Source organism: Odocoileus virginianus, chromosome 9, assembly GCF_023699985.2.
Source record: "Odocoileus virginianus isolate 20LAN1187 ecotype Illinois chromosome 9, Ovbor_1.2, whole genome shotgun sequence".
In the NCBI taxonomy this organism is placed as follows: domain Eukaryota; kingdom Metazoa; phylum Chordata; class Mammalia; order Artiodactyla; family Cervidae; genus Odocoileus; species Odocoileus virginianus.
In genome coordinates, this window is record NC_069682.1 from 1015265 (window position 1) to 1043007 (window position 27743).

Genomic DNA, 27743 nt, shown 5'->3' on the forward strand with positions numbered 1-27743 from the left:
AAAATGACAGTTTTTCACTCTGCTCTAGAGCAAGATTTCTCAAATTTTAATCTGCGTACAGATCTTGCTATCGTGCAAATTCAGATTTAATAGGTCTGGAGCAGGGCACAAAATTATGCATTTCTAACAAGCTTCCGGGTGATGCCGGTGCTGTTGTGGACCATACTTTGAGTAGCAGAGCTCTCAGACTTTAGTATTACTGTGAACCAGCATCTCCTGGGTGGCTCCTAGAAACACAGATTCTGGCCCGCCCCCAGAGTTTCTGGTTCAGCAGATCTGGGATGGACTAAGAACTGACATTCTGACAAGTTTGCAGCGATGCTAATGCTGCCGGTCCAGGAACCACACATCGAGAACCATTGCCTTGGAGCCCTACATCTGTCTCTCAAGCACGTGGCTCTCCACACATGGAATCAAAATGAAATTACAAAGTCAAGAATTCTATGCATTCTCAACTGTCGTCTGGAAACCAGGAAGGGTGACAAGAGAAACTCTTCCTGGGGAATTGTCCAGAATCTGTTCTTTTTTTTTTTTAATTGGAGGATAATTATTTCACAAAGCTGTGTTGGCTTCTGCATTACAACAATGTGAATCAGCCACAAGCATAAACATGTCTCCCTTCCATGCACCCCATCCCACCCTCTATGTCATCACAGAGCCAGAATATGTTCTGTGAGTGATAGGCCATAGTCATTGCCAAATGATTTGGCTTAATTAATATGAAAGACACAAAAAAATGAATGTGAAGGGTGGTTGGTCCACGACTTCTTTAAAGGAGAAATCCATGATTTCTGCCTGACTCAAAGAGTTTGTTTCTGCTGATTTCTCTGGAGACTATATGAAAATATTTCCAATAAATTAAATTTGGTAAAAATAGTAACATGCAACACAAAATACTCAGCAGAGCTATGTCCTGTCACCATTTAATCTCTTTCTAAATAAATTATTGCAACTATGAATTAAATGCAGATTCTCTAACCACAGACAACAGGAAGAGCAGCATCTTCATATTTTTCACCCATTGATTCATTCATTCAAAAAATATCTTCTTATCATAACATTTAAGTGGTTCTTTAATTTCCAGACTATGTCACTAATACTTCATTTATTGATTATGCATGAGGAGGAAGCAAACTGAATCTCTTCATGCGTTCATTTTAATAAAAGTTGGTTTTTTTTAACACACTGTGTCAGTTTCCATACAGGGCAATATAGAGATATAATGATTAGAAAAATCAGATGCTTTATAGTCCTTACAGTCTGGAGAAAGAAACTGACTTTAATTAAAATTCACACATATGCATATAACTTGCAGCTGTCACTAAGGCTTCAACAAAGAGATACCTGGTGAATGCTGATGATTTCTTTGTATGATGATGACACATATGACGACAAAAACTGAAGTCAACAAATAAATTTACTCAGCTTCTTAAAGCTGTCTTTTGCTTCTAACTCACTCTGATGAGCTCTTAAAAAGATAGAGGCTTTGTCATAACGTATTATAAAAATTTTCAAACATGCACTAATGTTGAAAGAATTATACAAAGAGCACTCATATATCAATCACCTGGATTCCCCAATTCCAATTTTGACGCATTTTCTTTATCACATATATATCCATCTATATGTGGATATATAGATCACATATATAACCCCTCTATTCTTTCATTATTCCATCTGATTTTTGATGCATTTAAAAGTAGGCTGCAAATATTAGCATACATCATCCCTCGGTGCTTTAGAACACAATTAAGATACAGGTTTTAGAAATGTGAATTTTTTAGAAATGTGGGGCAGATACATAATCTAATTTCACTGAGGTAATATACATCTAAGGTACCAATTGTACAGGTATTTAAGAAAGCTCTTTGTTAAGGGAAAGGCTGGTTTTGATGTGGCCACTTCCACTGCCTGAATTAATCATGAGTGGACTAGATCTCTGCATGGTGAAATTATGAACCTTGCCCTCAATATTCTGGAGATACTGATGACTTTGCCCTTGCCCTCACCCATCTAGCATCTGAGTGAAGATAGTATTATCCTAACAACAACATGGAAGGCACTGTATTTTTAAAATTTTTTTTAATTAATTGATTTATTTTAATTGGAGACTACTTTTGTATTTTTAGATGACTCAGGCAGAACACCAACACCACCAATAGCCCAGTCACACATCTGGTATTTGGAAAGCCTTTTACTTTACCATATGAACCTCCCCACTAAATTCCCTAAATCTTAGTTCTCTATTGCTTCATCATCAGACCCAATTTTTAATGCCTGGGACTGAAGTCTTTTTAGCTAGCATTCCACATAGCCTTTCCTCCTTCTCTAAAACTTGTGAAGATGGTCTTTCTAGTTATATTTTTTACTGATCCACTTATATTTTAAGGTTTTTCTGTTCATATTGGAAATAGGGAGGATATAAATTTTTTTTTTTTTTAAATCTTGGCTTTAAAAACATCTACTATTTCATGTTTTGAAAGAAAAATAGTGTAATGCTTCCATTTGGCCACTGGAGAGTAGTGAACTATTTCTGCTGTAACTCATTTTTCTCTACTCACCTAAGCAAAATTTAGTGCAAGTGAAATAAACTTCTGAAACTTCTTTCCTTGAAAATTTGTTCAATTGGATCCCGAGAGTCATGCCATTAAATTGAGAAAATATTTCTAGTTCTTTTGTTTCTATTGTAATTTCCAGTGCAATGAGAAAGGATTGCAGGCTTCTTTTATTCTAACTCATGAAGAAGAATATTTGGACTGGGGAGAAATAAAGTCACAAGTATTGCCTTCCAGTTACACTTGTGAGTGGGGCAAGGGATGTGGTTTTTGCATTTCATCTCATGTGAATTGTTCAACCTTTCAATGATATTAGAAATTATAGTATTGTATTGGGCTCCCCCCCCCCACAATTCTTGTGTTTAGCTGCTTTATTTAACTCATTTTTGATACATGAATGCTTTTTTAGTGCAACAGAGTAAGCTCTTTGAGAATAATGTTTACATTTGTACATCTCTGTATCTCATCAGTAAAGTAAGTGGTTTAAGTGTGGTTGCTTAAGTTGCTCTTATCAGGATAGAGGGTGAACTAATGTGGTCGAAAAACCTAGACTTTAGACTGTAACATATATTCAAACATTAATGTCCCTGTTAACAGTGTGGCTTCCAGCAAGTTACTAATGACTTTTAACAAAGTCTTTAGTAAAGACACTTACTAATGCCCCTGATGGTGTGAGCAAGCTCTGGGAGATGGTGAAGGACAGGGAAGCCTGCATGCTTCAGCCCTTGGAATCGCAGAGTCGGACACGACTGAGCGACTGAACAACTAAATCTCTGCCGTCTGATGGAGTTGAGTGACTGCCTTCCCAGCTGGCTGAGATGAAGCTAGCACGTGTGACAGTGTCTGGCACATGGTGATCTCCAGTCGCTTCTGTGGTCAGTCTTCATCAGGGAGATGCCAGTTCAAATCTGTATATACTGCCCTTCGTTAGCAACATCCCTTAAGCATCAGTCTGATGGATATGCCACTGTAAGCTCTCATTAAGCTTGTAATCAGTTTCCAGGAACTCCTAAGAGGTCTCTGACGAGGGTCAGCCTACACAAGGGGCCCGAGTCCTCAGCGTGCGTGTGCGGCCCTCCTTTGCGGGCCCGGGTGAGCAAAGGGGGCGGGGACCGCAGGCCGGCGGCCCCGCCCACTGGTTTCCGGCCGGCGGGCGGGCGCACCGCTGACCCCGACAGAGCTCTCCTCCGAGCGCAGGGCCCAGGTGCGCAGCTTCTGAGCCAAATGCGCTCTGAAGAGCAGTTTTGTTTGGCTTCTCAGTGGTTTTAAAATGGGAGCCACCTGACAAAAATGCAGTTTTCCAACTTTCCTGGAAGCCCGGGCTGAAACGCAGTCGCCGCTCTCAGCGGGGGCTTCTCCAAGTCTGGGCACAGCCTCGCTTCGCCCTGTGGCATTCCATCTCGTCTGGTTTGCTCTTTTTCATCATTTCTATCAGCTGCTTGTTACAGTGCGAGGGGCCCCACGTGGCCCTGGGATTATGGATACGATGCAGCCTGCCCTACCTCGAGCAGGACCCCCGGACCAAGCATTTATCCAAAGCTGGCCCCAAATCCAGCTCCAGGCTTTGACGATCTCTTGATCCTCATTTGTAACTACAAAATTTTTGCCAGTTGTATTTCCTCAACGTTAATCTGCTTTAAAAAAAAAAAAAATCTTTATTTTTCAGCTGTGCTGGGTCTTCGTGGCTGCACACGGGCTTTCTCTAGTTGCAGGGGATGGGGGCTTCGCTTGTTGTCCTGTGTCTGCGACCCACTGCGGGGGCTTCCCCAGAGCACCGCCCCCTGGGCGCGTGGGCTCAGCAGCTGGGGTGCACAGGCTTAATTGCTCCAAGGAATATGAAATCTTCCTAAATCAGGGATCCAACCAGTGTCCCTTCCATTTCAAGGTGAATTCTTAAGGGAAAGACAACATGTATCTGCTTTTTAAAAAATGTCTTTGAATTCATACATTATATCAATTTCTGGAATGTCTTACACACCCTTGATAAGCAGAGGTTTCTATTTCCTGCATCTCAACTAGAGTTAATGATTGAACTTGATTTCCCAAGGGCACACATCTCCATGGAATACCTGCAAACTGGATACAGGTGAAATAGCCTTCTGCATTCATTTTGAATATGCCTCCAGCCTGAGTGCCCATGACACTCCTCCTAATTGCCAAAAAGAAACCACACATGATTGCCTTCATGGAAACTGACTTTCCACCACCTCCATTCTTTGCTCCATCAAAATTGTCCTCTTCCCTGTCCTCCTCCAGATGGCTAGTATCAGCCAGCTGTCATACTGGGAAGAGTCTGGTTTATTCCCCACATGGTTCCAGAAACCTGCCTGGATATAAATGGGTTCCAGATTGCCCATGTAACAGAGAGCCTTCAGTCCCTCCTTCCCGGGCAGCTGAGTCTAGCAGACCCCCCACAACCGGGAGGCGGACAGGTTTACCCTCGCAGTATTCACGCCGGAGGACAAAGCTGGGGGTAACGTTGCTGATAACCCAGTCCTCTTTCCAACACTCCCTTTACTTCAGCTCCCTTCTGTGCAATGTAAATACACTTTCTTTAGGCATTTTGTAGTCAGACGTCTATGATAGATCATTCTTCTCAAGTGTCTTCTGCAAACCCAAACTGAGGCAGGTAAATGAGTAAGATGGAAGTGTGCTAAAGGGGCAGAAACCCCTCTGTTCTCTCCCAGAGTGAGAATGCAGGCCCAGCGGTGCCCTATATGATTTTTCAAGTGAAGTAAGAAATCCATTTTATTAAGGTAGAATCTCCTTCATTTTAAAATCTGGCAACACTTAAGTGAGCATTTCCATGCACTCTATTTGAACCATAAGCCTTCAGGTTGCAGTCTCTTGCTGAACAAAAAATATGCAGTCCCCTCCTGGGCATCATGCTTCCAAGGAGAATTTTCCTGATGGATATGACTGAATAACACAAACACAGCAGAACCTCCCTATTCAGAGCAGCTGTTTTTCAGAAGCTAGAGTTCTGTATCATGAGTTCCAAGGCCTAGGTTCTTGCCTCCCCGCCCACCACCACCATTGACCCCAGCTCATCTCTTGCATCTCAGTGTCACAACTCTGAGCAGAGCAGGCTGTGGTAGGTAAACAGGAATTGTTTGCTGAATTAAAATAAGTTTGCCATCCATCACCAAAAGCAGTGTTGGAATATGTGTTTTAAAGATGCTTTGGGGGACAGATTAAAAGCCACTTGTATGGCAAAAACCACTACGATATTGTAAAGTAATTAGCCTCCAATTAAAATAAATTTTTAAAAAGCCACTTGTGACAATGAGAGTAATTATTTTCATTCTCATATTACATTTTCTAAAAATGCTATTGTAAGACAACCTGCTTTCTGTAATTACATGACAAAATGTCACAACATTGGGCTCCAAATGACTTCTGGCCATTTCCTAATATATATATATTTTAATGATACTACAAAATAGAGCATTGGGGTAGCCTCATCATCAGGAAAATCTGCCCTGAACTCAGAAGGTAATTCTGAGAGAAGAATTGCAGAACCCCAGAAAGCACCAAGATGGTATATAATCATGGAGGCAACTGTTTTTATAAAGATGAACATTTATTCATCAAACATTAAATGTTTGCTCTGCACAGCGCATAGCAGACAAGCTGCTGTAGGGAATGGAGTAAAGATTTCACAGGTGTTAATGTATTTCTTACTATTATTCACCGGTAGTGTTATACAAGCTTAAATGTTTTGTCTCTTTAACATGCACATATTTTGTCTGTGCCAGGAATTATTCTAAGCACTTTATAAATAGTAACTTATTTGATTCTCTAAGCAATGTTACCATGTAGATAATATTATGATCCCCAGTACATATGGAATTGGCCAAAAAGTTTGTTTGAGTTTTTTTGTGTTTCAAAAAATGCAAATGAACTTTTTGGCCAATCCAATACATATCCTCATCAATAAAGATGAGAAAACTGAGCGGCAGACAGTTAAGTGACTTGCTCAATATCACTTCATTAATAAGTGGCAGGGCCTTATAACCCAGATAAGTCTGACTCTAAAATCTATGCTTATAAGCACTGTCAATTGACTACCGCTGCATAACAAATAGTCCTCCAGTTTAGTGGCTTACAACAGTTAGCTGAGCAGTTCTGTTGATCTGGACTAAGCTCATCGGAGCTAGACTCACTTAAGTTTCCATGGTCAGCGTGGGGCTGCCTGGTCCAGGATGTCCTTGCCTATGTGACTCAGCTTGCCTCCATGTGGATTCTCATGCTCCATGGCTATAGCAGGGGTCTGAGAAAGAGAAGAAACATTTGCACATGGCTTTTCAACCCATTGCTTACATTAAGTTTGCTACTCTTTCATTTGACCAAAGCAAATCACATGCTCAATTCCACTGTCAGTATGGGAGGACACACTCAAGGGCCAGGAACACCAGAAGGTGTAGATGTTGGGCCTTTAATACAATTAACCTACCACAATCATGGTTCAATACCATGCTGTTTTTACCCTGCTCTCCACATAGTTTCAAATATGATATTTCAGAGTCCAAATGAGTTGTGGATATGGCATCAATTGTAACTTTGTGGGTTTCAGAAGGTAACAAAAGAACAGTAAGAAGTGTGTCTCACAAAAAAAGGATGTGTCTTACAAAACAAAAGGATGTCTATGATTTTAGGCTGATCCTGGGGAAACACCATCAGAAGCTCCGAGTGAAGCCAGGCCAACTCCAGCAGAAAACGGGGTGAATCACACGACGTCCCTGACACCCAAACCACCCTCCCAGGCTCTCCACAGCCAACCAGCTCCAGGTAAACATTCTGAGGAAAGAGCTGTCCTACGTAACCAGCAGTCTCTAGTGCATCCACACCAAAAGGGGCAGCATGACTGCGTCAGCATCACCAGGCAGTGGGGACACATGGATTAGGAGGCGGTCCAGAAATGTTTGCTGAGGATGAATGACAGAAGGGAGGGAGGACTCGTAAGTCCTTCTTATGAGACTCGTAAGTGCTAGCTCTGCTGATAACTTGTGAAACCAAAACAGAGTATCACCCAGCTTCCGCATGTCTTCATTTAGTGATAGATTTTGGTCCATCTGCTGGCAGGGTGTGTGAGGGGCTCTTCAAACACCTTATACTTTATGCTTTAGAAGTGCATTCTTAGTTCTACTTCACTAAGTTAAGTCTCTACCAAGAATTCCTTCCTGTCTTTCTCCAACTCACTTTTCACTAAGTGCCAACCACATGCTGAGCATGCTCAGCCCTTCCCATGGATTACCTCATTTCACTCTCAGACCAAGCCTCTGAGGGCTGATTCCACCATCCTCCCCGTAGTACAGGTGAATAAATCGCAGTTTTAAATTGCAGAAATAAGTTACTTCTCAAAGGCCACGTTGCTAATGTAAAGTGAAGGCAAGACTGACACCATTCTCCATGATCCTAGAATTCTTCCCTTTAGCTTCTCTGCTCCTACTGAGGCTACTTAAGAAAGGAGATTCTTGAGATTAATAATATTAAGGAGTGACTTAAGTATAAACAAGAAGTGATATTTTCAAATGAAGATTTTATGTGCCAAATACAAACATTCTCTGTGTCTCTAGGATGTGAATAAGTCATTTAAATAGCGAATAACCTTGTGCTTTTGAGAGTAAGAGAAAACTTAGCACTTTAGCATTTGATTTTTTTAACTGGGTGTTTTAGAATCATTTGACTTACAGAATCATTTCTAAAATAACACAGAATACATTACCAAAATGGACTCCTCTTCTCTGCTGGTAACATCTGTCAGAGTCAGACCAGGAAATTAAAATTGGCACAATGCCTTGAATTAAACCATAGACTTTGAACTTTACCTGCCTTCCACTAATGTCTTTATTGTTCCAGGTTCCAACTCAGGACCCCACACTGTATTAATTGGCATGTGTCCTTAGCCTCTTTGAATCTGCAGCAGTCCCTCAGTCTGTTCATTTTTCCATGCCCTGTGCACTTTTAGAGTACTGGTCCACTATTTTATAGACGGCCCCTCAGTTTGGATTGGCCTGATGTTAGATTGGAGGTGTGCATTTGTGACAGGAACGTCACAGAAACGATGCTGTTCTCAGAGCATCATGTCAGGAACACCTGATGTTGTTGTACCTCATGTTGGGTCACTTGATTAAGGGGCCATCTGCCTGATTTCTCCACTTAAGAGTTGTACTTTCCCCCTTTATAGTTGTACTTTCCCCCTTTCTCCCTGTATCTTGGGGGAGAGACTTCAAGACCATGAGACTATCCTGTTTCTCCTTAAACTTTTGACCAGTGACTTTGGCACCCAGTAGGTCTTGCCTGCAACTTTGTTTCTGCCCGCTGACCTACCAGTGGTCTTTGTAAAAGACCACTTGTCATTCCTGATTTTGCCAGAAGGTGGCAGTAGCATCGTCAAAACCGGATTTGTTGACAGAGTTTTGATTCAAAGTGGAGAGATGTCCTTTCTCTTTATAAATGGAGCACATAGATTCACATTTAATTTGTTTGACCCAAAATTACAAAGTGAAGACATTTCTTAGAAAGTTTTTATGATAATTTTCTTCAGGAATTTGTAATCTGTAATAAAGAAACTTAGAGATCAGAGCCAAACCTTGTTTTACAGGAAGAAGATAATTTTAAAAGTTATAGGAGGCTATTTATTTTGTCTTTTTATTTTAGGTTCTGTAAAGGCACCTGCCAAAACAGAAGATCTTATTCAGAGTGTTTTAACAGGTAAATACCATCTTCCCCCCCATGGATTTAGGCATCTGAATATTACACAGTTTAAGTATTTAGAGGGGAGGAAATTTTGTCTTTGAAATATAACATGATTGGTATTTCTTTTCTAAAACCATCTACAGATATATCCTGGTTCAACCCGTGTTACATAATGTAATCACAGAGAAGTAACCATACTTGGCAGATAGGACCTTATTGATATAAAAAATTACATACTTTCATATATTTTGGAATCGAGGAGTAATTTCATGTTGGAAATGTGATCCAATGAACAGGAATGCAGTCTTCCCAAAGTACCCACAATAAAGTATGTTTTAGAAATGCAGAACACGGATTATTTGTGACCATAGAATACACGGTGTTTAAGAATGATAATACAGTTTGGAACTATTTTATAGTCAGTAAGTTTCTTAAACTAGTAGGACTAAAATTGGTATGAGCTTTCTTTAATAAAGTGAGCAGTGTATAGCAGTATGTAGCAGGTTGGCCCAACATACAACAGAAATGTACACCAAAAGCAGAACTATGGGTCAGAAGCCCAAACCGTAAACAACCCAAATATCCATAACCAGTAGAGTGGATAAATAAATTGTGATTTAGTGACAGAATAAAATAGGATTCATCTGTAGATATAAACTACAATTACACAGAACTACATGGATAAAATTTATAAGCATAATGTTGGAGAAAGGAGGACAGGCACAAAAGAGCACATTCTTTATGATTACAGCTACATAAAGTTCAAAAACAGGCAAAAGTAATTTGTGTTCTTAGAAACAAGGATTGGATTCTACATGGAGGGTGGGTGCGAGGGCAGGAATCACAAAGAGGCCTCTGGGGTTCTGATAATATCCTGATTTTGGTCTAAGTGGTGGCTATAGAAGCCTGTTCACTTTGTGAAAATTGAAAGGAATGTGTATTTATGATTTCACCAAAATAACACCTAAAATATGCATCAAAAATTATTTTAGAAATGTATGAAAAGAAAACATGTGTTTATAGACTTTATTCCATGAGAAACAATAAAATATTCACACATAAAACAAGAGAAAAAGAAATAAATCAGAGCATGATTGTAAAATTATTTAAAAATACACAAACGCATAAATGATAAGTGGGTATTTGTATCGATATATTAGCAGTGATTATATCAGGGTGGTTTGTTTATGAGTGCTATCTATTTCTTTATATAAATGGACATTTTCTTTATGTTTAAGGACATATTCAAAAATTAGCCTTTTATCCACAGATTTTTTTAAAAGTAGTAGTTTCAGTGGGATTCTTTTTAATCCTAAATTGGAACACCTGGAATCTCGTTCCTAAACTTGCCACAGCTGACACATTGCACATCATTTTTAAATAAGTGGGGTTGAACATGTCACCAAAACGGCAGTGATTCCTTAGGATTATAAATTTTAACATAATAAGTCATTATGCAACCATAATGAGTCCATTTGGGCCTGAGGGAAACCGTTAAGCAAATGGACCTGTTTCTCTCCCCAGCTTCCTTCTGAGAAGGAGCTGAATATCAGGAGAATAGATCCATTATTAAAAGGGAAGCATATTTCAATTGCTTAAAGACCTTAGCATTTAAGAACATAAATTATTACTCTGATATCAATGTTTATCCACTAGACATTTCATTTTCTATTTAGGTCTGTTGTTATTCATGGCATATATTATCTCTGAATCTCTTGACAGTGCTAAATATTTATAATAACTTATTTTTGTTCCCAGAAGTGGAAAGTTCACATCAAAGGATTGGAAACATGTGAACCATGGTCTTAATCCAGGTCTTAATCCATAGACTTAATCCAGGTCTAAATAAATGATAATTCATTGAATTTAAGGCACCATCCATTTTAAGGCACCCCGTTACTCATGGACTGCCAAGAAGGAAAAGCACCAACAAATTGTGACTATCCATTGACTATATGATGCATCTTAGTTTTAGAAACGTTAACATATTTTTAAGTGCATATTCTAAAATTGATTAAATAAATCAATAAGATACAGACTGTTTTAAGATCAAGTTCTGTCACATTAAGTGTTTTCTTAGCATTAAATAAAACACTATGTAGTCATGTAAGCTACCACTAACATCATGGTCCCTTTGGGCAAATCACAGTAAGGACCTTCCTTCATCTTACTGATTTATACTGGAGCAATGTTGTGATAAACATACAAACCTATAATGTCTATCCTATGAATACTGCCCCTGAGAAATGGTGTTCAAGAACCTGTGCAAACATTTGTTAAGCCAGAAACTGTTAAAAACTGCATTAATTCTTTCATTCCATCATCACCATAACAACCTTAAGAAATAGAAAGTGTGGGATCCTTAAAGTGAATCCTTTTGGTGCCCACCCAAGTTGCCTCTACCATCTGGTACACCCAGCTCCCAGCTGTAGTGAACGTTGGTTGCTAACAGCTCAGGAGTCCCTCTGCTTTTGAAAACTGCCTTCATGGAAGGCACACTGATCAGGAAGAGGGATTTCTCATCTGAGAAATATCTAGCCGCCGTGTCAGGTACTCGAGCATGCAGCATGTCTCATTATATCCCTTTGAGCTACTTGTTACACGGCTGTGTCTCTGACAATGCCCTGATGCATTTGATGTTCTAGGCATCAAAGATTTGTATCAAAGCAGATGAAGTGCTATTTGCAAACATTAGCAAACCACAGGGAGAGCTGAAGATTGTGCAGGAGATCTTTCATCAAAAAAAGAAAGAAAATTGCCCCCAGCTGAAAGGAAGCCCCCTCTCCAGGCAATTTAATGCCTCTCCCACTGACATTGCCAAGTATGCTGCTTCAAGATGAAACTGAGTCTGTAGTACAGTTCGCAGCTCCAGAGCGCCCCCGGGGCCAGGCAGAGGCGGACCCCGGCCGAGACCGCGTCAGCGGCTGCCGCTTCTTTACGCGCTGGCCTCCCTCACCTCCTGAGGGCCCCGCAGTAGATCACACATGCCTGAATCCCTCCCTTGGGCTCTGTTTCCTGGGAACCCTAACGCTTAAAAAACTTACCGGGAAAGAAACTGAGTCTGAGAAGTTCGGTAACATAGTCACAAAGTTAGCAAGCAATAGCCGCGGCCGGGAGCCCGCTCTGACCGCCAAGCTCTGCCCCCGAGCCGGAGGGCCAGGGTCGGACCGGCGACTGCTTGGCAGCCGCGGCCCTGCGCGCCCAGCCCTCCCGCCCTCCCGGCTCTCAAACCCGTTTGTTGCAGATGTCGAAGCGCAGACGATTGAAGAGCTGAAGCAGCAGAAATCGTTTGTGAAGCTTCAAAAGAAGCACTACAAGGAAATGAAAGAGCTGGTGAAGAGACACCACAAGAAGACCACCGACCTCATCAAGGAGCACACTGCGAAATACAATGAGATCCAGAACGACTACTTGAGAAGGAGGGCAGCTCTGGAAAAGACAGCCAAGAAGGACAATAAGAAAAAGTAAGTTGAGCGGGTATTTTTTCTTTGTTTCATAGTATAAAAGAAGAGAGTCATTCGCGTGTATTTTCAATGTTTTTTTTTAATGGACAAACTACAATTTATCTAAGTGATTTTCTATTGTTGAACATGAAGGTTGTTTTTTATTATTTGCTGTTACAAGAAATGTAGTGATAAATATGTACCGATAAATCTTTCATATATTCTTAATTATTTTCTTAAAATTCTCGAAAGGAGATCCTTGGATCAATTTAAAGACTTTTCTGTTTCAGTTTGTAGCTATCAGCAAGATATGAAAGTGCACATTGATGGAGGAAAAAGTGATGCTTTTAGTATCTTAATCTGCACTTCTTTTTATTAAGTTGAATTTTTGGCATATTTATTGTCAATTTATATATTTCTTCTTTGCAAATTGTCATATTGTGGCCTTTACTTGATTTTTTTAATTGAAATATAGTTGATGAATTTTCAGTGTTTTGTACCATGTTTTGGATCTATACCACTGCAAGAAGGAAAGCCACCCAACCCCCTCCTCTCTCTACAGCTCTGGTGTCCCCTCCGTTCACTTTTGCTTGTGAATTTCTTTATTTGACCAGATTTTGAGACTAGATGCACACGAAGTTCTACCCTTGAGTTTTAGCTTGTAGGCCCAAGACCAGCTGGTTGACTAGCCATATTGCAGGTACTATACAATGCAAGAGACACAAGTTTGATCCCTGGGTCAGCAAGGCCCCATGGAGGAGAGCATGGCAACCCACTTAGTATTCTTTCTGGGAAAATCCATGGACAGAGGCATCTGATGGGTTACGTGTGGTCCATGGGGTTGCTAAGATTGAACAGGACTGGAGCAACTGAGCATGCACCACACAGCCTGGGGGATGTGACATTTCGTGGACTCTAACCTCGCTGAAGAGGCAGCTGGCCTTGCTGAAAAGAGCATCTCTACTACCCTCTCCTGCCCTATCTGAAACCCACAAGACTCTGTCCAGATAATGCTTTTTCAGGGCCTAAGCCCCACAGCTCCAGGTACTCAGACAGCTCTGGGGAGAAGCATCTCTCACACATTTGTTCGGCCAGTGGGGACATAGCAATGAACATGACCTGTTCAGTTATCACCCCAGTGTGCCTAATGTGGTAATGTAGGAAAATATGAGAGCATAAAAACTGAGTCAGGCAAACTGTATCATTCCTTCCTTTTTACTGTACCATTTACTTCCTTACTCAATATTCCAATCCTGATGCCAGGTTAGAGAGAGGTAAGAGGCCTTTTCCAGATGCATCTTGTGACATATGTTCTAACATGTGCTTAACTTTAAAACAATCAAAATCTAGTCCATGGGCTTTTAAAATCTGAAAAATCATCATTTTTTAGAACTGGAGCAGCCTTAGAAGCCATCTAGGTGAACTGCTGTCAATTCTTCAAGGAGGAATCCGAAAACTAAAGGCTTAACATTTACCCACAGTTACAAACAGTTCAGGCAAAGCTTGACCTAAAACTTCTCTTGAATTTCTATTTTAGTGCTATGTATTTAGTCATTTGTCCATTCCTGTATTTATTTACTTATAAGTCATGTCCTGCAAACTTCCAGTAGAATACTGAAGTAACTTATCATAGAAGACATAAAAGAAATCCTATAAAAGTAGGAAAAAAAACCCAAAACGTACACACATATATATGCACACAGACTGTCTACCAGTTACCAGTCCTGCTGTCTAGTACCCGAGTTACTAGCCACAAACAGTGGCGCACTGTAGTTAAAATGTTTTTCAAGCACAAGATAAACACTAGCATTCAAAGACTTACTAAAAAACTCATGTTTTTAAATTAACATATACTGATTTTGCTTTAATTCTATACTGAAAGATCAGGCTATGCAAAAGACATTATTAAAATTTATTTTACTCATTTCTTTTTCTTCTTAAGATAGCTATGACAAAAAAATCAACTACTTGGCCCATATTATATTCCAACTGGATCGCACTAACCATTTAATGTAATTTCTGTCCTGGAACCCTGAAGTTAGCTCTTAGCTTCTGAGAAAAGGAAATATGGGTTAGATAATTCTCCTTATCTGGTTATTTTCTAAGACAAAGAAATATTTTCCTGGTATTACTAATAAATTACAAAGAAAAAGTTTCAGTGCAGCTCTTGGATCATATGCAGGCAACATTAGGTAACAGGGAATCATGTGTTCAATCTTGTTTTTGAAGAAGATGCAGAAACGTCATCCCTTGGTTATTTTTCTATATTTTCTTTCAACAAACAAATAAAAAATACATCAGGAGAAACTTTTTTTCCAAGAGGCAAAGCCACTGAGATCTGATTATGTTTGTCCATCTCCCTATGATATATGTAAAAATCCTGAGAACATCTCAGAGTAATAAATGGACATAATGTCCATAAAATCCCACTGACTTTCTTTGTGTTTAGAAAGTACAGTTATTTTTCACTAAATACATTAATGTGTGTGTGTGCTGTGGTTAGTCACTCAGTCGTGTCTGACTCTTTGCGACCCCGCCAGGCTCCACTGTCCATGAGGACTCTCCAGGCAAGAACACTGGAGTGGGTTGCCATGCCCTCTTCCAGGACATCTCCCCAACCCAGGGGTTGAACCCAGGTCTCCCACAGGGCGGGCAGCTCTTTACCATCTGAGCCATCAGGGAAACTCAGGGAATTAATATGTATTAATTTATAATGGGCTTATTCTTTTCAAATGAATTAATAAATACATTTTAGATGTATTTTTTATTGAGGTAACGGTTTGTAAGTTTCATGTGTGCGATATCATATTAGATTAGTTTCTTATTCAAATACCTATCATCTAACTGAGCTTTCACCTAATGCAAAGAGCAGATCATTCAAAGACAGTTTCCATCAGACACTGTGTTGTTCCCAGAGCGTAGACTTTGCAGTTTCTAGACGGCTGTCCTATGGTAAGCAGCACTGCCGCTCCCTCATACTATGTCCTCAGAAAAACTGCCCCACTGAACCTCAGTTTCCTCAGATGCAAACTGGAGGTGGCTGTACCTTCTAGTTGGCTTATTGTGAAAGCCAGAAGCCAAGCAGAACATCCCTGTTACCTGCTGAGTGGTCAGGAGATGTTACCCCGGTGCCTCTGCTGCGGTGGCCGTCACTCATTCCAGCATCACCTTTCTGTTCTGGCTGCACCAGCTTCCTGCTACAGAAGATGACAGACGTATCCCATGTTCGTGCCAAGACGGAGGTCACCCACCAACACTCCTGCACTCTGGTGCTGATAAGTAGACATATTCGTGCAGAATAGAGGGCCACTTCAATGCTGCCATGCAACGCTGATGTTTAGATCTTTGAGGGAATTCTGAATGCCTTATTTGACAAATTAGGATCTTAACACTAGCTCCTACCAACTGCTTCCCCATATGGCACTATTGTGTTGGCCTAATTCAAAGAGAAAGCAAGAGGAATTAGTACCAGCTGAATCAAAAAACCTCTTCTACTTGGTCACAAGTGAAAGCAGAGACAGAATCTGATGTTCTGGGTGGTTCTTTCTGCAGAGGTTTCTATGTAAATGAAAAGAATAGACCTGCGCTTAGTACTGTTTCCAACACTGCCTCTCTTTCTATTTGACCTAAAGAAGTAAGAGCACAAAATTTGAAGGAACCACACTGTATAGTTTAGCACAATAATAAGTTAGTGAGAATTGCTTTGTTTTGCTTCAACATTAGTCCTAAACTTCTAAATATCTATGTGATTCTCTATGAATAACTCAAAGGAACTCCCCTTCCACAGAGTGAGCTCTTGATAAGTATATTATAATGAACTCAATTCATCCTCCTTTCTCTTGGAACCAAAGTGCCATTTTGGGTAGAGATATCAACGAAGTTGGTTCAGCTCCCAGAGAAAACTATATTAATGACAAATCTTTGCTATTAAGAGATGTCAAGAAACAGAACATGTCAGGTGGGAGTGTTGCCATACCATCTGCATAGGCTCTCTGCTGTCAATCTGCATCATCTGGAAGCAAAATTCAGCACCTTTTTAACTTCCCCTACAGCATTATCTATGCTGAGTGTATGGGGGAAATGTATAGGAAATGTATAGAAAACATGAAGCTGGGAATTGCGTTATACATTCTATGTTAAAAATATTGAAAGCCTCAAAAAGTCCTTATTAGACGTTGTTTTTCCCAAGGAGCTTTATCCTCTTCAGCACCACCGTGAGGAACCCTAGCTACCTGGCTTTCCTTTTCAGCCCCTACCTCTTTGTAGAGCAACACAGATTTCATCCACTTTCCATGTTTGGAGACCCTCTGTTGCTAAGCTTGTCCTTGGGGTATCAGCCTCTGTCTCAAGTGGTTTATTGACTGTTTATTTCCCAACACATTCCTCTCTCTAGGAAGGACTTCGGTGAGCAGCCCTCTGTCTACCTTGCTCTGAACTGCATGTTTTGTGAGCCAAGCTCTTTGTCTCTGCAGATCAGAACCGAGCAGCCCTGACCACGTCTCTACAACAATTGAGCAAGACCTTGCTGCCCTGGATGCTGAAATGACCCAAAAGTTAGTAGATCTGAAGGATAAACAACAGCAGCAGCTGCTTAATCTTCGACAAGAGCAGTATTATAGCGAAAAATACCAGAAGCGAGAACACATTAAACTGGTAAGCCTGAAAAATGTGATTTCTGTGTCTATACCCAGACCTTTTTTCCTATAAAGAATATTGTTAAATTAATTTACCTATTTTAATTGAAGGGATAATTACTTTACAATATTGTGATGGTTTTTGCCATACATGAATTGGCCATAGGTATACATGTTTGATGTTCTTGGATAATGTAACAGGAGGCAGCAGCAAGTTTGGCTGGCACTTTCATTTTGCTTCCTAATTGAATAATCTTATTTTGTTGCCAGGTTATAGAGAGATGTAAGATGTGTTTCTCAGATCCATATTTTGACATGTGATTTAACCCATAAAAGCATGATACAAAACTCAGGAGCTGGATTTTAAAAAGCAACAAAGTCATCATTTCTTAGAAGTGGAAATTACATGAGTGAAATAGCATCCACCATACTAATATTTTATAGATTCCACTATTCCAGCGTCTTTTCTGAACTCCCCTCTATCCTCCAATGAGGCTGTGTTTTATTTATATTTTCACTAATTCATTTTTCGGCTATAAACATTTGGGGGTATATCTTGAAAATCTTACAAGGAATTTGAAAACACTTATATTTAAGAAAATTAAGAACATACTGCAAATGTTCACTTTTTATGCAGTAGTGTAGCTTTGCAGTGGTATAAAGAGAGCAGAAAAATTTATACAATCCACTCTCCTACTTTAGAAAAGACAGTATTTAAGTGGCCAGCATGGAATGTTGTCCACTTAATTTCTGAGGCTCCCTATGAAAGGAAATGCCATCATTTCCATGAATGATCAGTTTTGTCCTCCATATACGTTTTCTCAGTAATTGTGACACTCTATTTTTTTTTTTAATGAAAGTGAAAGTGTTAGTTGCTCAGTCATGTCCGACTCTTTGCAACCCCGTGGCCTGTAGCCTGCTGGGCTCCTCTGTCCATGGAATAATGGACAAAAACAGTGGAGTGGGTTGCCATTCCCTTCTGCAGGGAATCTTCTCAACCCAGGGACAGAACCTGGGCCTCCAGCATTGTGGTCAGATTCTTTACCATCTGAGCCACCAGGGAAGCCCTTTAGTGAAATATAGTTGATTTACGATGTTGTATTAATTTCTTCTGTACAGCAAAGTGATTCCATTATATATCAGTTCAGTTCAGTCCAGTTGCTCAGTCATGTTCAACTCTTTGCGACCCCATGGACTGCAGCACGCCAGGCTTTCCTGTGTATCACCAACCCCCAGAGCTTGCTCAAACTCATGTCCATTGAATCAGTGATGCCATTTAACCATCTCATCCTCTGTCATCCCCTTCTCCTTCTGCCTTCAGTCTTTCCCAGCATCAGGGTCTTTTCAAATGAGTCAGTTCTGCATATCAGGTGGTGAAAGTATTGGAGCTTCAGTCAATCTTTCCAATGAATATTCAGGACTGATTTCCTTTAGAATTGAATGGTTTGATCTCCTTGCAGTCCAAAGGACTCTCAAGAGTCTTCTCCAACACCACAGTTCAAAAGCATCAATTATATACATACATACATGTTTTAAAAATTCTTTTCCATTATGGCCTATCACAGGATGTTAAATATAGTTTCCTGTGCTACACAGTAGGACTTTGTTGCTTATCCATCTTCTACATAATACTTTGCATCTACTAATCCTAAACTCACAATCTGTCCCTCTCCCACCTCTTCTTGGCAAACACAAGTCTGTTCTCTGTGTCTGTGAGTCTGTTTCCTAGATAGGTTCATTTGTGTCATATTTTAGATTCCATATATAAGTGATATCATATGGTATTTGTCTTTCTCTGTCTTAACTTCATTTAGTACGATGATCTCTATCCATGCAAGTGGCATTAATTTACTTCTGTGGCTGAGTAACATTCCGTTGTGTCTGTGTACCACATCCTCTTCATCTGCTCATCTGCAGAGGGGCATTGAGGTTGCTTCCCGGTCTTGGCCGCACAATAGCCAATGTGCTGCTGCTGTGCTGTGTTCAGTCGTGTCCAACTCTTCGCGACCCCCTGGACTAGAGCCCACCAGCCTCCTCTGCGCATGGAATTTTCCAGGCAAGAGTATTGGAGTTCCTACTCCATGGGTCTTCGTGACTCAGGGACTGAGCCCACATCTCTTATGTCTCCTGCATTGGCAGGCAGATTCTTTACCACCACGCCGTCTGAGAAGCCCCAGCAGCCAGTAGCCACTGTCTATGAACACATGGATGCATGTGTTTTTTTGAATTATAGTTTTGTCCAGTTATATGCCCAGGAGTGGCATTGCTGGATCTCATGGCAAGTCTACTGTTACTTTTTTGAGCAACTGCCAGACAGTTTTCCAGAGTGACTGCACCAACTTGCATTTCATTGTTGTTGATGGCTTGACACATAATAGGGACATGATAAATGTTTGGTGACAGATAAATTAAATGAATCAAGCAATAAAGTAGCCTTAAAAATAAGTTTATGCCAAAAATAAAACAAATGAGTAAGCGTAATAGAAATTAGTGTACCTAGGGTAAAAGGATTCTAAGAAGTGTTTATATGATTTGTTCATTTCACTGCTGGAGGCCTCTCCATGTAAGAGAATTCTGAAGCTTTCTCTGCTGCTAGGTGGCAAAGAGTGGATGGTTTAGTCATGACTGTGTATTAGATGGTTCAGGGTAATGCTCTTGTTCTAGTACCGGTCTGTCTTGCAATGATAGTATGCGAAAGAGCAGGTCAAAATCACAAGAGGAGCTTGTCAAAAATCAGATTCCACTTGGTCAGTTAGTGTCAACCTTAGAGGCATCAGAATCACCTGGAGGGTGGTTAAATCACAGATTGTTGGACCCTATGCTGAATTGTCAATTCAGCAAGCCTAGTGTGGGGCTGGCAATGCTGACGCTTCTGGTCCCAGGCCCTCCTTTTGAGACCCACTGCTCTAAACCTAAACGTTGGGCTCAAGGATTTATTTTTTCAAAGCTCCACATGCTGCCTTATTTTTGAACTATTGAAATAAGATCAAGCAGTGAAATTACAGGGGTAGAGGTCAGGTTTCCTATAAGCTAAAGATTGCCTTGCCAGACCTGAGAAAGTACAAGTGAATTTTAACAGGAGAGAATGGCTTTGGGAGCTACAGCCTATTACAGTTGGTCTTCTCAGTCCCCCAGATCTAGGACTCCAGAAATAATAACAATCATAAAAACTAAAGTAGCAACTGTATATTGAACACTCCCCATGGGACCATATGCTGTGCTAAATCATTTACAGAAATTATCCAATTTAATCTTCACAACACTACCAGCTGGTACTATTGTCAGCCCATTTTGCAGATTAAAAACTTAAGAGAAATGTAGTGACTTCCCCAAGTTTCCACGATAAACTAGTTAGTTTTTGAACCACAAAGACTAAGCAATCCAGGCGTAATCATTTGGTGTTTCCTCAGAGCACCAGTCCACAGCAGGATCCATTACCCAAGGAAAGAAACCTGGTTATTCAGAAGAGGTGTGGTGGAATAAGAGGGAATCCCAGAATTCATAGCAGATTCCTGAAATAAGAATTAGGGGTGTGAATGGAAACAGAAATCTGAACATTCCAGAAAGGCCTCCTGGGGACAAGGAGACTTGAGTTTCAGAAATGAGGTGCAGAAATCCCAAGAAACAGCTACACAAGCTTAAAGTCCCAGGGGTAATTATATGTGAGTATTGACACCACATCAGATACCACCAGATGGGGCATAGAAAGCTGCGGAACGGACTTTCCCCTGGAGGAGAAGGTTGGCAGGGAACTAGAGACCAAGCTGAGCTTATAGGTGGGAAAATTCACCGGAAGGGCCAGTGGAGCAGGAGAGCTGGCGAAGCTCCACTGCAGGTGACAGTCCCAAAACATGTGCTTCCGCCCCCTCGCCCCAGGAGGGAATGAGTGAGTCCATAGTGAAAGCTTTAACGGGTTTTCAGAAAAACAAATGCATATGTCCAAGCCAGTCTGCCCTTTCAGGCCAAATGTATGGTACCTACTTGAAATGCTGCCTCTTTCACCACTGTGATTGTGGATCTGGGGTTAGAGAAAGCCCCAGTGACTTTGAACACACTTGTATGGGCCCTTATTAAGAAGGCTAAGATCCAAACATCTTGGATTTAGAACAACACAGAGTTTATTTTAAAGTCATTTCAGGTCATCCTCCATTTCTATGACATGTCTTTAGCTGACATGTGGATCAGAACTTTCTATCAACCCCATTTGTAATAACTAGAAATTGTTCTACCAGGAAGTCTTTTGATTGAAAGACACCTGGAAGTGTCAATCCTATCTTTGGTTGTGGTTCTGAATTAAAAATGGCCTTTTAGGCTAAATGAGACAAATGGAAGTGTAATTAAAAAGCAAGTAGGCCGCAGGTAAAAAGGAGTATTTGGGTGATGAGGAAAATTAAGCAGAAGATATTTTATCTCCTAAAATTGCTTTGGGAATTAAATGCAAATGTAAACCCACAGTTCAAGGATTGAGAAAGAAACCACATCATCTATAAACTCCCTGCCAAATGTTCATTACAACTTAATATCTGCCAAACCCTCTGATAGACACTGGAGATACAGATGAGAAAGGCGTAATCAGCACACATGCAGGGAACGTGTACTCCAGTCATGATACCACGTGAGAAATGAAACCACAGAGATATCAGCAAACTGATACAGAGACAGAGGTGTGGGGAAAATTTGCCTAACCATAAAAATTGATAAACACCAAAAGAATATTTTTGAGGTGACTGTTTATGTTATCGTAGGAGGCACACCAAGCTTGATATACTCTGTAGCTTCAAAGGACTTGTTCTACTGTCCAAATAAGAATCATTAGCCTTAAAATTCTATGTCCAAACAGCTCTGTAGCCTAATTACTCACAGCACAATCCCCAAATCACCTGAAGCCAGTCTGTTAGAAGTGCAGTCTCAGGTCCCACCCCAGGCCTGCTAAATCACAATTTGCATTTTGATAAGAAGCCTAGGTGACTGGATATACATTAAAGTTACAGAAACAGGTTTTAGAGCCTTTGCTCAAAACACACTTTAGAATAAGCATAAGGTTCTTGGTTGAGATAGAAAATATGTCTCTACTCCTCACACCTTGACCATCAAGCTAAATGGTTATCTCTTGGTCACAAAGGGGACAGATCCTATGGAAATCCCCTCTGTGATTTCCTGCCTGTGTTCATGATAGAAGCAAACACTTACAGTTGGGAGTAAGTGAAAATACAGATGTCAGTTCCCTGACCCCATTCAAGTGTTTGCACCCCCTGAAAACTCTTCATAAATATCTTGGGGGCTTGTGGAGCCCAGTGAAGGCTCTGTGTTCCAGGAAAGAACTCTTAGTTTGGGGAGTCTGCTCTCACCTACCTGTTTTTCATCAGCTGCCGTAAGCTAACCCTGATATCATTAGGGTAACGTCTTAATTTTACATGTGAGCTTGGTAAGTAATAGAAATTCTTAGCGGGTCCCTCTGAGGGCTGTTGATTAGTCTCAGAATCAGCCCCAGCATCACATTCAAGGCACAACACCCACAGCTCAAGGAGAAGAGGCTTTACGGTGACTTCCTTGGGGCGGCTTCTCAGCTGCCACGGGGTTGGCCCCCTGCTCCGTCTCCCCTCCTTTCTCCCTTTCAGGGCATCGCCTCTCCCAGCGCCCGTCTCTCTGCCCTCTGCACAAGCTTAGTGTGCTTTCCTCCCTCCGTGCCTCCTCTCTCTCCTGCTCTGTCTCCCACCCTTTCCCAGCCATTCCTTTCTCCTTCCTGCACATGACTCTCAGTGCCTGGGGTTATTCTCGTATGCCCTCCAGTCTGCCCATCGGCAAGCAGTCTTGGGCCTCAACCCACAGTAGCACCTGCTGAGTGTTTCCTGAGTGCCCCAGGTCCCTGTCAACTCTGGGGGATGAAAGTTATGTTTCACAGTGAAAGCTCCGGCTGGACACTGACCAGCTGCTAACGGAACGGCCCATCAGGATGTAAGCGGTGATGAGTGAGGGTGTGGGGTCAAATGTCATCGTTTCTGGTCACCACTCCCCCACCGAGTAGCTATGTGACCATCAGGACTTCTGTTTTCTCATCTGTCCAGTGAAGATAAGAATAATCCTCACTTTATTGAACTCTAAGAAAAAATAATGAGATAATGTGCACAAATCACTGCTTTTAGTAAGAGGCACCCCCCCCCCTTTTTTAAACAATACATGGATTGGCTAGGAATTCTTGACTTCAAATATAAACTTGTATTGAAATTTTTCATGTCCTGTTACAGACTGAGGGAGCTCACCATCTTCTTTTTTGATGATTTCTATCAGCGCTATTTGCTGCTGCAGCCTTTCTGGAAGCCACTCTTGAATTTTCTGCTGTCTATGGTTCTATATGTGCCAGAAGTAACTTCAGTAACTAATCTAGGAAGTAACTAATCTACTGTGGTTGTGGTGGTGTGATCTGTCTTCTTCCAATATTCTAACTTTAATGTAGGTCATTTTTCTTGAGAAATAGATGATCTAGCTTTCCTGAAAACTTTACTTTCTCTACCAAAAAAGGAATGACAAATAAATCAAAGGCTTTAGTAGTGAAATAAAGAATGAAATATTTGTCAAAATGTATTCTTATTTGTCAGTGTTCCTGATAATCACTGCATAACTCATTGAACTGATGTTGTTCTAGATTAGATAGATTGAGTGAGTGAGTGAGTGAGTGCGTGCATGATAAGAACACTGGAGTGGGTTGCCGTGCCCTCCTCCAAGGGATCTTCCCAACCCAGGGCTTGGACCTGAGTCTCTATGTCTCCTGCATTGGCAAGCAGCTTCTTTAACTCTAGTGCCACCTGTGAAGCTCAGATCAATGGATAGATATGGATAAATATATAGAAATGATATTTATTGTCACTTCTATTGATTTAATTATGATTAAAATGAACATATTTCCATGTGTGTATTGCTCATTTGTATTTCTTTTTTCTACAGACAATTTATGTCCATTACCTCTTTTCTGTTGGACTGTCTTATTCTTTTGATCTGCAGAGTCTATGCTATGTCTTTTAATGTACTATTTTGGGAGGCTGGGCAAATTAGAGGGTGTAAAATATGCTTATATAATCATATAAGCTATAGTTACTGAAGGCCCGCCACGGCTCTTATACTGGTGGGGGGATTCCCATGGCCTCAGCCTAAACGTAGTCCCTACCCTCAGGGACTCACCACGGTTAAGAGCACAGTTGCGAAGACAGACGAACCTTCTAGTAGTATGCCTATCCGTATTTGTTAGCTTTGTTGCATAACAAACACCTCAAAACTTAAAACAACAACTATTTATTTAGCCCATGTTTCTTTGTGTAGCAATTTGAACTTGACTTTTCTGGAAGGATCTTCTAGTCTTGGCTGAGCTCATTTATGTGTCTGTGGTTCAGTCGCCAGTTACCTAGAGGCTCTGCTCCTGAAGTGTGGCTGACTGTCAGCTGGTCCAGGCAGGTGACTGACACACGTCTCTCATCATCCAGCAAGGCTAAGCTGGGCTTGTCTGTATGGAGGTTGGAAAGGATTCTAATTGAGAGCAAGCAAAATGGGGCAAGTTCTTGACAGGTCTTATAACGTCTTCCTCCAAGCAAGTCGTAAGGTTCACCCAGATGCAACGGGTAGGGAGAGAGACTGTATCTCTTTCAGGGGACCTGCAAGTCATGGCAAAGAGTGAATGCAGGGAATGGTGGAGAATTAGGGCCATTTTTCTTTGCAAAAGTCAACACATAGCCCTCATAGTTTGGATGTGAGATTCAATAAAATAATCCACAGAACACTTAACACTGTGCCTAGAACATAGTCACCATTCTTTGTCAAGGGACAATTTGCACAAGATTTACAGTGAGAAGATATGGCTTCCATTTTTAGTTATGCAGCTTGAGCTAAATCATTTCACCATTTTAAGCGTCTGTATCCTTGTTTCTAAAAGAAAGAGTTTGTATAAGAATGCTGGTTAAGTTTCCCTCTGACTTCTATAGACTGCAGAGATAATTCAACTCTCATGTCTATTAAAATGGTAATTAGGGATTTCAGTTTAAAGCAACAAGCAAATGTTGTTGCTGTTGTTGTGTGTGTGTGTGTGTGCACAGTATGTCTTAGTGTATTTTTTGTGTTAATTGATAGTTATTTAGGTAAGATGAAGGGAAAAGAGTCAGTAAACAGAACCCATCCCCAAGGCGAAGAAAATAATAGTCTTATCTTGCACCAACTTAAAGGATCTCAGAGAACAGAAGAAATTTTGCTTAAAGGATAATTCCAAAATAGAATCCACAAGTCTGATAATTTAGTTTGTACCCTCTGGAATTACAAGACTCATTGCACTCCATCTGGTAAGTGAGAGATGTTTGAAATGATGTAGTTTGCGTTAAGGAAAAAAGGAGCTGACGTGCTATACTGTTTATCTTCATGGACAGATCTTCTGGGTCTAGCTTTCAAATGGACTACTGAAATATTAAGGGCTTCCCAGGCAGTGCAATGTTAAAGAATTCTCCTGATAATGTAGAAGATGCCAGAGACATGGATTCAACCCCTGGATCGGGACGATGTCCTAGAGTAGGAAATGGCAACCCGCTCCAGTATTCTTGCCTGGAAAATTCTGCAGACAGAGGAGCCTGGCAGGCTACAGTCCATGGGGTCACAGAGTCGGACACAACTGAGTGACTGAATACACACGTTGAAATATTAAGCCCTTGATTTATTGCATTAGTTCAGTTATGATCCATAGGACAAGTCATGCCTCTTTTAGGCATGTCTTCTTTGCTAATTATTTGAAAATCTCCAGTTTGAAAGGTTATTGCTGTTTTCCCACATCTGACTGATAAGCAATGCTTGTTTATTTCATTTATTTTGAATTAAATGGTCCTGACATCTTTCAGAATTGTGAAGCCTTATCCTAAAATTTTGGTGGCTTGGATTTTTGTTTCCAGTTGGTTTAACCAGATGTAATGATTTCAACTGATTTGATCCTAGGCAATCTTTTTCTTTCAATTAAATCAAAAATAGTTGTATCACCAACTTTTCAAAACTCTTACAAGTAAGTTCATTAGTCTTTTATAATTACAAAGGGATAAATCTTTGCTTGTTTTAAATTTTTACTTAAAGCTATATATGAACATCTCTGCTTTTTAATATACTATCTAGGTTGGTCATAACTTTCCTTCCACGGAGTAAGCATCTTTTAATTTCACGCTGCCATCACCATCTGCAGTGATTTTGGAGCCCCCCAAAATAAAGTCTGACACTGTTTCCACTGTTTCCCCATCTATTTCCCATGAAGTGATGGGACCAGATGCCATGATCTTAGTTTTCTGAATGTTGAGCTTTAAGCCAACTTTTTCACTCTCCTCTTTCACTTTCATCAAGAGGCTTTTTAGTTCCTCTTCACTTTCTGCCATAAGGGTGATGTCATCTGCATATCTGAGGTTATTGATATTTCTCCCGGCGATCTTGATTCCAGCTTGTGCTTCCTCCAGCCCAACGTTTCTCATGATGTACTCTGCGTATAAGTTAAATAAGCAGGGTGACAATATACAGCCTTGACATACTCCTTTTCCTATTTGGAACCAGTCTGCTCTTCCATGTCCAGTTCTAACTGTTGCTTCCTAACCTGCATATAGGTTTCTAAATAGGCAGGTGAAGTGGTCTGATATTCCCATCTCTTTCAGAATTTTCCACAGTTTATTGTGATGCACACAGTCAAAGGCTTTGGCATAGTCAACAAAGGTCCGTCTAGTCAAGGCTATGGTTTTTCCAGTGGTCATGTATGGATATGAGAGTTGGACTGTCAAGAAAGCTGAGGGCCAAAGAATTGATGCTTTTGAACTGTGGTGTTGGAGAAGACTCTTGAGAGTCCCTTGGACTGCAAGGAGATCCAGCCTGTCCATCCTAAAGGAGATCAGTCCTGGGTGTTCATTGGAATGACTGATGCTGAAGCTGAAACTCTAATACTTTGGCCACCTCATGTGAAGAGTTGACTCATTGGAAAAGACCCTGATGCTGGGAGGGATTGGGGGCAGGAGGAGAAGGGGATGACAGAGGATGAGATGGTTGGATGGCATCACTGACTCGATGGACATGAGTTTGAGTAAACCTCGGGAGTTGGTGATGGACAGGAAGGCCTGGCGTGCTGCGGACGCTACTGAGTGACTGAATTGAACTGATAAATTATTTTTAATGAAATTTTTATCATAAAATAAAATAAAAATTCCCTTTATCATTAAAATAAATATTTCATGGCCATAAATATCTACTTTTATTATTTTAGGGCATTTTAAAATCATCATTGAATTCTAAAAAAAAATTTATAATGATAGAATAACATAATTTTATAATTTATCAAAGAAATCTTAGAGATCATTTAGATGCCATAATTTACTGATGAGGAAACAAGGCTCAAGAGTTAAGACAGCAAAACACAA

At 40.7% G+C, this 27743-nt stretch overlaps 1 protein-coding gene across 2 annotated transcripts in view; it reads left to right on the top strand.

Moving 5' to 3' along the window:
* PLCB1 (phospholipase C beta 1) overlaps positions 1–27743 on the top strand; it is an 824470-nt gene that overhangs the window by 689620 nt on the left and 107107 nt on the right. For both annotated transcript variants that reach the window (XM_070471868.1, XM_070471869.1), the window contains exons 24-27: positions 7214–7346; positions 9219–9272; positions 12502–12721; positions 17173–17353. In XM_070471868.1, coding sequence (XP_070327969.1) covers positions 7214–7346; positions 9219–9272; positions 12502–12721; positions 17173–17353 — 588 coding nt within the window. The remainder of the gene's footprint in view (positions 1–7213; positions 7347–9218; positions 9273–12501; positions 12722–17172; positions 17354–27743) is intronic.